Source organism: Balaenoptera acutorostrata, chromosome 21 (genome assembly GCF_949987535.1).
Source record: "Balaenoptera acutorostrata chromosome 21, mBalAcu1.1, whole genome shotgun sequence".
NCBI lineage: Eukaryota > Metazoa > Chordata > Mammalia > Artiodactyla > Balaenopteridae > Balaenoptera > Balaenoptera acutorostrata.
In genome coordinates this window covers 28,893,286-28,904,220 of record NC_080084.1, presented here as the reverse complement: position 1 = coordinate 28,904,220, position 10,935 = coordinate 28,893,286, and the positions used below count along the sequence as shown (strand labels likewise).

Sequence of the window (10,935 nt, the reverse complement as noted above, 5' to 3'; positions counted from 1 at the left end):
AGGGCGCCTGCTGGAGCTGCCCCCGCAGTGCTCCGATCAGAGGGCAGCTGCCCCACCCCAGCCCCCCGCCGCACCCCTGGCCTGGGGGAACCAGGATGTGTGCACACTGCCGGTGCAGGAGGGAGAGGAGACAGGTCCCCTGCTTTGCTGCTTTAAACACTCTGAAGTACGTAACAGCCACTCCAGCCCATCATCCCATCACCTGACCAGCCCTGACGCAGACACCGGTGCTGCAGACAAGGCTGGCTGACCCCCCGCAGGGCGCCCAGCCTCTCACCCAACCCGGAGACCCCAGCTCTGCACCGGGAGAGTCGCCCGCGGCCCCGGCCTTCCAGGTGCCAGAGCCAGGTTGCTGCTCCCATTTCCTAACTTCCTAAGCTGCCCTTCCCGGTGGACCCCGTACCTGCCCGCTGACGACAGCGTGGCCTCGCTCACCAGCGGCCGGGCATCTGCCCCGCGGAGCTGCGGTACCCGGACAGACAGACACGGCCACTCCAGTGCTCTGCGTACGCGGATGCAGCTGGGTCTGGTGTCCGGGGTCAGCCGGGGCCTGCCGCTTGCTTTCTGTGCTTGTAGACGCAGTCTACGGGCCTCGGCTTTAAAGTCAGAGCGTGGCCACTGACTGCCTGCGCCACCCAGTAGCCTCAGGCCCCAGCTCTAAATAGGATCGACGGTGCCTACTTCCCAGAACTGTTCGTGCCAGAAACTGAGGAGCCCTCGGTGTCCAGCGCGGCGCCTGGGAAAGCCCAAGGGTCCACAGCAGGGACAGCTGGCGGAGCCGCAGCGGTCGGAGAGACGGGGTCTGAGGAGGGCCAGGGGCCGACGCCCCCCTGCACGCCCCCCGACATCTCTCTCTATGGCCTTGTCCGTGCACGGGCTGGGCGGAGCCCGCAAAGCACCCACAGCCCAGAAGGCAGCACCTGTTTGGGCAGCGAAGGTGCCTGGATGCTGGATCACAAGCCTCAAGAGGCCCTTTCTGACGAAACGCCCCTGCCTTTGTGGTCCTCACGGGAAGTCGGGTCGGGATGGAGCCGAAAGCACCTTCACTGAGATGAAGGATGTAGAGACTGAACCCGGGGAAAGTCAAATTCCCAGTGAGGTCACGTAAAAATTAAATATTTTATACCTTAAACTGAGTTCAAACCTTGAGCACGTGAAGATTTATCATCACAGTTGTATCACCGAGATAGAAAACCTCCACAGCAATGTGAACAGTGTTGAGAGATAAGAACGGACATGCTTTCACATTCTGTAAACATCTGTTACTTTATTAAAGTTCTGACTGGCTGGAAACACAGCCAGCTCGGCTCCCCCGGCTTGCGGACAGGAGAGCGGGCAGCGGGTGCCCAGGGTCTTCAGCGAGGGAGAGAGGAGTCTCAGCAGGGACACGGTTTGCTGGATGTTTCTAGGATTAAAACGCTTATCAAAATGACACAAGCAGGGATCACATCTCCTGACCTATGTACAGTCAAGTCACAGTACCAGAAATCAGCACACACCCTTCCGAGGGGCTGTGTTACAGACCAAGCACAAGGCACACATGATTTTCACGACCAATAAATGTGTTTTTCAAAAACAGTTCAAGGGCACTGTCAGTAAATACGAGCTTTTCATTTTAATTGCCCACTCATGGCAAGAATAAAATGTCAGTATGTATTCGTCAATAAAACTGTGGGTCGGCATGTAGATTCCACCCAGGCCCAACACAGTGAAGGTGGGGCCCGGGCTCGTCACCGGGAGGTGAGGAGGGGGCCCTGCAGCCGGGCACTCCAAGGGGCCAGGTCCACCCACTGCTCGCAGGGAGTGACCTCTGCCCGACCACTGCCCCCCAACCAGGGGGTTAGGGTCTGGCGGGGCACCTGTTGGAAACCTAGTTAAAAACAGCTCTAAAATCTAGACAAATCTGATTACTAACACCTCTCTTAATGTGTCAACAGAGAAACACAAGACGGAAACAAAACTCTTCGCCGGACAAGCTTCCCTGGTGAGAAGACCCCTCCGCCGCCCCCAGCCGCAAGCCAGGCCGATGCCCCGCGCTCGCCACGAGATGGCGCTGCCGAGACACGGCTTACATCTCAGCCCTGGGAATGTCAACAGGGTAAGGGACCGGATTATGTTCTCTTGGGGCAGTTCTCTCCAACTAAAAAGAACGGGGCTATTGAGTACGACGCACACACGCTTTAGTGCGACCCGTCCACGCGGGCCCTCCTTGGGGCGACGGCGCAGACAGGCCAAGCTCGCGGGAATGAGCACATCGGGCCGTGACGTCACCACGGCGGGACTCTGTCCCCGAGGCGCGCCCAGGTGCAGGTACTCGGCGCCACGTGGAAGTCAGTACTCACGCGGCCTGGGGCCGGCGCCGCGAGGACAGTCCGGGCCGAGGCCGCTACCTCGTCTTCTTGGGCGGCGCCGGCCCGTTGGGGCGGCCGGGCGCGAAGTTCCAGTCCACGGGGTTGAGCAGCTGCTGCGTCTTCTTGCGGGTCCAGTAGGGGTTGAGGAGGACCGTGAGGAGGCCCAGCCCGACCACGAAGAGCGCCCAGTGCGGCGGGAAGAGGCTGCGGGCCAGGCTGTCCCAGTGGCCCAGGCACACCCACCACATGTGGTAGGTGAGGACCATGCGGCAGTGGAAGAGGTGGACCATCAGCCACTGGTTCAGCCTCCAGAGCAGCGAGTCCGCACAGCCGGCCTGCGGGCAGAGCGGGGTCAGGGCGCCGGACTCGGCTCCGCGGCGCCACGGTGTCCCCGCCCCCTCCCGGCCCCGCCCAGCCGCCCGCAGACCCACGCAGCGCGGCGCCTCCTGCCCGCCTGCGCCCCCGGAAGGAAAGTCCACTCTCTTCCAAGCTCACCTCCGGCGCTTCCTCCCTTGACCCTGCACACATCGAGCAACTAAGCAACACTGACCCAGTGAAGCCGGAAGACACGCAGGGCGTGTCCAACCAGGCTCCCCGGGCCCCGGGGGCAAACGCTCTCAGAGGAGACAAGCTCAGGATGACATGTGTGTCCTCACTTCTTTGCTTTTCGGTATTTTTACCCCAGTAGCCCTTGGACACAAGCCCAAATGGACTTGCCTTAAAATTATTCTAAATTCACATTAAAACTAGCTGTAGCTAAAACCAAACAGGGAACTTGAAAACGCTATACAGCAGACTGTGGGCACAGAGGTGGGACACTGTGGCGGGGACGTCAGCACCTGGACAGCCCGGCACCAGGACAGGAGGTACCAGGGCAGCCCACACACCTCGGACCCGTGAGCTTGTGCACACCGGCCTCTCCCCGCTGCGCTCTGCCCAGGCTGGAGCGTCCTCCTGGGCAGCTCCCCGCCCTGACACCGCCTCCCCAGGGTAGGGGCACGTCTGGCACTTGCAGGAGGAAAGGGGGTTAACGGGGGAGGGGCCGGGAAGGCGGGGACACCTCGCCAGGCAGCAGCCCGGTGACGCTGGGAACGGGCACGGCCTCACTGCGGCCGCACCTGCAGAGCCACAGGGGGACACGGCAACTGACCTCTGGAGTGACCACATTTTAAAAGAGAAAGAAAGGGTAATTCCCTGGCGGCCCGGTGGTTAGGACTCTGCGCTCTCACTGCCGAGGGCATGGGTTCAATCCCTGGTCAGGGGACTAAGATCCTGCAAAAAGAACCCAACCTCCTGCCTGGATGATCCGCCTCTGGGCGACCCAGAGGTCTGCAAGGCAGGGAAGCAAGCAAACGAAGGAGATGACGGACCTCACTTCTTCAATTTTTTTATATACATTTCCCCTGCTTCTGGGAACGAGACCATCACTGCAGAGGGACTTAAAAGAAGTCTTGGATGAAACGAGGCACGTTATGTTCTTGGATGGAAAACACTCAGAAGACGTTACATCTTCCCTCCTTGAATGCATCCACAGATTTAGTCCAAATAAGAGAATACATCAGTATTTTTTATCAACTTGTAACAACTTTAAGTAACGCCACTCATGCAGTGGAGTAAACGCACAAGAGCAAGGAGGGCTGAAGATGCCTCAGCAAATAACGAGATACAATGATGCTTCAGAAATAAGAGTGCAAAAAAAGATAAACAATGCAAAATGCAGAAATGGACACGATACATGGCGAGTTGGCACTGGGCGGCATTTCGAACCCCCAGGGAAAGGATGGATAGTGTAACTACATCAGGATTCTTGCTCACCTCCTGGGAAAATCCAGTTGGATCTTACTTAAACATACTTTCCAAATGGACTAAATATCAATGCTTAAAAGGAAAAGAAAACCATAGAGTACTAGGGAAAAAAAACAGTTTTACAGAAATAGTTTTATGCTCATTGCATGGGTAGGCATTCTCCACGTTATGCTAGAATCATGACTTATACAAGTAAAATTCCTTGAACTCTACCATTAGACAAAAAAACGTTTCTCAAACGCAAAAACACTTTAGGTTTGAGGTTCTCAATGACAGATTCCTCACGTGGGAAAGATTTAGCCTTTGCTCTGGCCTGAAGGACGTTAAATGTACAAACTGTAGAGTGGGAAGGTGAGCTAAGCGTGTCTCGGGGTGAACATACAAACTGCAGTGAGCTACATGTGCTTGGGGGCCGGGGCACTGCTCACCCTTCCAACCTTGCAGGCACTGGCCAGCAAGCTGTCTTCTTTCCACTTGCCGCTTCCTTCAAAGTTCACAAGATGTACTCCTTTCCATTATCTTCCCCACTTACTAAAAGCAGTCATCCTAAATTCCTAATATTCATACCAGAAGCATGAACTTCTACTCATACAGTAATTACATTAAGTTTAGAAAACTCCAAGCTTGAGAACTGAGCATTTTTGGTCCTACTCAGACACTGAAATTTTTGGGTTCAACATCACCAAATGCTTTGAGAAAAGCAGGGTCAGTAACAAAGTGAGACTTAACCGTGCAAAGGTTACTTTGTATAGCTGGGGTCCCAGCAGGTAGTGTTCCTGGTGTATACTTACTTACACATAAATTGACTGTTTTTTATACCATGTAATTTGCATCTAGACTAGTGTCTCCGTGGATGAATCATGTTTAGATGTCTGAGTGTGTAATTCATTTATTATTATTTCTAAACAACATTTCAGAATCAAATTGGAGGAGGAAATGGAAGCATGAGCCCGTTTGGGGTGTAAACTACGTTAAATTAGTGGTGACACCTGGTCCTGACATCCGTCTGTATCTCATCAAATCAGACCCCGATGGTGAGGATTCCTGGACCCTGATGCCCAACTAAGCAAGAACTTGGCAGCTTTATGAAAAGCTTATAAGGATTTCAACGTTTTACACGGCGTTTACTCACAAGGTTCAGTAGTATCTGAACTAAACCAAGACCATGTCTGTGTAGGCACACGGGCCCTGAGCTGTCTTAGCCGAGGGGACAGCTTTGCCATGGGGTCCCGGGCCGCGTGGTGAACACGGCGAGTGGGAAGAAGTGGGTTCTGGGACCACCCTTTTCCATCCTGAACGAACGGCACCCGAACACTTTAGAGAAAACAGAAAAAACCCCAAACAGAGTGCCTCCCTCTGGTGGCCGCCCCACAGCTGGGGTCTGTCTGCTTCCCAAGCAGTGGGCCCACCCCACCTGGGGAGGAGCTTCCGGAGACCCCCGCCCGGGCGCCTGACGCGTGAGGGGCACCAGGAGGAGGCCTGGCTGAGCAGCAGTTCACAGACAAACTCTGTCGTGAGGAATCAGGGGCCCATTGACAGGGCCCTGCACCCAGGACAGACTCGCCAAAGTGGGCAGGGACCCGGGCAGCACCCTGGGGTCAGGAAGAGACCCTCGGCTCGCAGCTTCACGCAGAAGAGGGAGGAGCTGGTCCACGTGTCCAGCCCCCCAGCTGTTTGGAGGGGCTCCCTGGCCGCTGGCCCACAGTCCAGCTGGCAGAGGGGCGGAGGTGGTGGCCTGGGCTGGTGGACACACAGCCTTGCCCCGCCCAGGATCAGACGTGTAAGCAGACAGAAGCCACAGCTGCCTGCCCTTCCCTGGGGAGGGAGAAAGTCGATGGAGAACCTCCAGGGCCCTGGCTAGGCTGACTGGTGGGATTTCTCCTGGGTGAGGACAGTCGTGAGGCCAGGGAGAGGCGTCTGCTTCGTCTAATGCACAGACACCAACAGAGAGTCACGGAAAATGAAGAATCAGGCAAAGACGCTCCAAACCAAGGAATGAGACAAATCTCCAAACCCTACTGGAGAGCAGTCACACGACGTACCCGACAGAATTAAAGGCATCTGTCATAAGGGTGCTCGCCGAGGTCAAGAGAACGTGTGGGAACAAGTGGAATGTCAACGAAGAGATGGAAATGTAAAAAAAAGTACCAAACAGAAATCAAGGAGCTGAAGAATACAATAACTGAACTAAAATATTCACTAGGGGGACCTCCCTGGTGGTGCAGTGGTTAAGAATCCGCCTGCTGGGCTTCCCTGGTGGCACAGTGGTTGAGAATCTGCCTGCCAATGCAGGGGACATGGGTTCGAGCCCTGGTCCGGGAAGATCCCACATGCCACGGAGCAACTAAGCCCGTGAGCCACAACTACTGAGCCTGCGCGTCTGGAGCCTGTGCTCCGCAACAAGAGAGGCCGCGACAGTGAGAGGCCCGCGCACCACAATGAAGAGTGGCCCCCGCTCACTGCAACTGGAGAAAGCCTTTGCACAGAAACGAAGACCCAACCCAGCCAAAAATAAATAAATAAATTTATTTAAAAAAAAAGAATCCGCCTGCCAATGCAGGGGACACGGGTTTGGTTCTGGGTCTGGGAAGATCCCATGTGCTGCGGAGCAACTAAGCCCATGTACCACAACTACTAAGCCTGTGCTCTAGAGCCTGCGAGCCACAACTAATGAGCCCGCGTATCTAGAGCCCGAGCTCCACAACAAGAGAAGCCACCGCAATAAGAAGCCCGCACACCACAACAAAGAGTAGCCCCCACTCGCCACAACTAGAGAAAGTCCGCGTGCAGCAACGAAAACCCAATGCAGCCAAAAATAAAACAAAAAACAAAGAAAACTCACTAGGGAGGTCACCAAAGTAATCTACAATCTACAGGTTCAATGCAACCCCTGCCAAAATCCCAGTGGCATTTTTAACAAAAAAGATTTCTAAAATTCACAGGAAACCACAAAAGACCCCAATAGCCAAATCAATCTTGAGAAAAAGAACAAAGCTGGAGGCACCACGTTTCCTGATTTCAAACGAAATTACAAAGCTACAGAAATCAAAACTGCATGAACTGCCATACAGACAGACACACAGACCAGTGGAACAACATCGAGAGCCCAGAAAACATCCACACAGACACGGCCAACTGATCTTCAACAAGGTGCCTAAAACTCACAGCAGGAAAGGGGTAGTCCCTTAAATCGATGTTGCTGGGAAAACTGGACATTCACATGCAAAAGAATGAAACTGAACCCTTATCTCACACCTTACACAAAAATCAACTTGAAGGCAGAAATGTAAGACCCAAAACTCCTAAAAGAAAACATAAGGAAAAAGTTTCATGGCATTGGTTTTGGCAATGATTTCATGAATATGATACCAGAACACATACAACAGAAACAAAAATAAACAATTGGGACAACATCAAACTAAAAAGCTTCACAGCAAAGGAAACAATCAACAGAGTGAAAAGGCAATCTACCAAGTGGGAGAAAATATTTGCCAACCATATGTGTAATAAGAGATTAATCTTGAACATATATAAAGAACTACAACTCAACAGTAAAAAATAAAGAATCTGAGTTAAAAATGGGCTAAGGCCTTGAACAGTTTTCCAAAGACGACATACAAATGGCCAACAGATAGACGAATAAATGCTCAATGTCACCAGTCATCAGGGAAATGCAAATCAAAAGCCAGTGAGATGTCATCAGAGAAACAAAGACAACAAGCATTGGTGAGGATGTGGAGAAACTGGACCTCTGTGCACTGATGGTGGGAATACAAAATGGTGCAACCGCTGTGGAAAACAGTGGGGGCGGTTTATTTTCTAAAAACAGAACTACCTGATGACCCAGTAAAGGAATCGAAATCAGAATGTGGAGGAGATATTAGCACCTCTACGTTCATTCACAGTAACTAAGACTGAAACACCCAAGGAAGGTGTGCTTCACACACGTAATGGAAAACTGTTCAGCCTGAGAAAAGAAGGAAACCCTTCAATGTGCAATGACATGGCTGGACCTTGAGGACATTCACTCAGCGAAATAAACCAGGTACAGGAAAGAAATATGGCAGGAGTCCACTTATATGAGGCATCTGAAATAGTCCAGTTCCTAGAATCAAAGTGTGGATGGCAGTTGCCAGGGGCTGGAGGGAGGGGAAGCAGCGAGTTACTGACCAACAGGCGTGAAGTTTCAATCAGACAAGACGAATAAGCTCCAGAGGTCTGCTGTGCACCTGTACCTACAGCTGACGATAACGTGCTGGACACTTAAAGATTTGTGAAGAGGGCAGATCTCATGTTGGGTGTAAGATAACATAATGTGAAATAAAAATTTTAAAAGATATGTATGTAGACATATACTGTTTTTTTAAAAATATTTGAAACAAAGAAAAAGCATGTTTTCTAGGGCTTGCAAATACTGCCTACTGAGTAAGACACACGATCCACCGAGTCTTCGTTTGCAATGGGGCAGGAAGCCTAAAAGAGTTGTTTAAAATGATTAAAATGGAATTCAATGAAAATGAGCTTCTTACAGATTGTAACACTCTAATCCAGCCTGGTGATGCTGTGACAGCACAGGCCACAAGGGACCAGCAACACGGGCATCAAGCGGGTGAAGGTGCCACACTAGCTGCTCCCCTCCCGCTGCGGAGCGCAGATGCCGCGGGGGGTCCCAGGCCGTCTGGGGAGCGCCTACCTTTAGGAGCATCCAGGAGATGCAGGTGAAGGGAGTGCTCATCTCCAGGAGCAGCGTGATCATGGGCAGGTAGTGGCCAGCTTGGAGGTTGACCACGGAGCCGAGAAACCCGAGGAAGGCGAAGAGGTGGTGGACGGCCAGGAACCCGTCGAATGTGCGGAACAGCGCATTGGACACGTGGAGTGCGAGGTTCTCGAAGAGGAAGAAGCCGGTTGCCGTGGCGATGTGGAACCAGCACCAGTTCTGCTGGCCGAGCACTTTGTCGGCCTGGAGCACGGGGTCCAGCAGCAGCGCCCATAGCCCCGCCGCGGTGCCCTGGATGCCAAAGACTGCGCGCGTGGCCGCCAGGTTCCAGAAGACCTGCTCCCGGGCCCCCAGGGAGCGGTAGGTGGCATTCAGGGAGGATGACAGCTGGTGGCAGGCCACAAAGACGCCCAGGTAGAGGGCGCACCCGGCGGCCACCAGTGCCCAGCGGACCTGCCCGGAGGTGCAGTCCAGGTCAAAGATGCTGCCTGCTGGCCCGCTGCTCGGGAGGCTCATGCTGCTGACGTCGCAGAGGCTGGGCCAGGGTCCACACGCTGCGCCAGGCCACGGCCCCGGGACCCTCATGCGCCCATCCTCCACCTGGACAAAGAAAAGAGCCCTGACCCTCTGCTGGCTGGAAGGAGCCGGGACGCAAGGCTGCTCCAGCACCACAGAGACACCGTCACGAAACGGATGTTAACAACTCTTCTCCTCATGCTTGTGTGCATTCAGTGACACAGAAGCAGAGCAAGAAAACATCCACTGGCGGGACAGGAGCACGAGAGAAAGAGACATGAAGGACGGAAGGGGGCGGGCGTGGACGGCGCAGGAAAGAGACACGGTCCCGACTCTCCAGTGGATGCCCCCCGTGGTGGCAGTGACAGCCCCCAGAGTCCCCCAGACAGAGCACACCTAGAGGAGGATGTGCTTCCGGAACCCACGGGGGGAACACTGCCAGCCAGCGCCCCATCCGGAGCTCCTTGGACCCTCACCTGCGCTGGACAGCAAGTTCCGCACTTAGGGGAGTATGTGTGTGTACATCTATGTGTGTGTGTATATATTTCTGTCTACTGTGATGCTCTGACATCGTAAGCCCCGCCTGGCTGAGCAGAGACAACCCCCCGCCAGCCAAGGGCCCAGCCAGGAGCCCGCCTGTGACCTATGCCAACAGCCGGCCAGGCCCGGCCTCCTCCGCCTGCCCCGCCCCTGGGGAGGTGACACTTCTCTGCCCGAAACACCCGGGCCGGGTGCCCGGCGGCTCAGGACAGCCCTGTCACCCAAAGCCCAGCAAAATCACTAAAACCAGCCAATCGTATGTGTACCCCCCAACTCCACCTGCCTTTCCCCTGGAAACCCCAGTAAAGGCCATGCCCTCAGTCTTCCCTCTGTCCTGTCCTCTGCCCCCTGACCCCCTGGCCATCCCCCCCACATGCCCGGTGTGGCCCTGCCTCTAGGACCCAAGAGCATAGCGAGCTTTGCTTTCCTGTTGTGGCCACACCTGACTGAGCCTCTCATAGCAGAATCCAGAAGCATCTGGTCCCGCACTGTGAAGCTGATGGGGGCGGGGGGGGGGGGGGCGAACACTGGGAGGGGGAGAGGGGGGTCTCAGCGCTGGGCAGAAGGGAAGCCGCACCATCAAGAACTTAACCCCACGCAAAGGGTCAGCTGCACAAACTGGAAACTGCTGAAACACAGACTCGTCCCGAAACTTCACATGGTCCTCTCCACAAGCCTGTCGTGCGGTCTGGGCGACAGTTCCCATTTTGCCACGACTGCATCTCTGTGCTCCTGGCCCAGCACCTAACTTCTGTGGAAACTCTGCCTTGAAACGGGGAGGGTCCCCATGACTCTGAAGAGCTCTGACTAAAACAATGACTCAAGCTTGCCCAGGGCGAGTGGCTGGTATAGGTGCCCCTTCACGAAGGATGGGCGGACTCCAGGGGCACGGGGACCAAAGAACAGAACAGTGGGTTCTGATCTTGGTTCCACTATTTAGGAGCTAGGAAAACAGGACCCCCAGTGTCTGACTATAGGAACGAAAAATACACATAAATACAGCAG

The 10,935-nt window shown here is 54.4% G+C and overlaps 1 protein-coding gene across 2 annotated transcripts in view; it reads right to left on the bottom strand.

Moving 5' to 3' along the window:
* Positions 1–1,247: 1,247 nt before the first annotated feature.
* Positions 1,248–10,935, bottom strand: part of CLN8 (CLN8 transmembrane ER and ERGIC protein) — a 22,947-nt gene continuing 13,259 nt past the window's right edge. The window contains exons 1-3 of one of the 2 annotated variants that reach the window (XM_057537404.1): positions 10,508–10,798; positions 8,851–9,474; positions 1,248–2,686 (exon numbers count right to left, since the gene is read on the bottom strand). In XM_057537404.1, coding sequence (XP_057393387.1) covers positions 2,387–2,686; positions 8,851–9,474; positions 10,508–10,636 — 1,053 coding nt within the window. In that variant the 5' untranslated portion in view covers positions 10,637–10,798 and the 3' untranslated portion in view covers positions 1,248–2,386. Of the gene's footprint in view, positions 2,687–8,850; positions 9,475–10,507; positions 10,799–10,935 lie in introns of those variants that run through there. The other variant, XM_057537405.1, reaches the window with a different exon arrangement.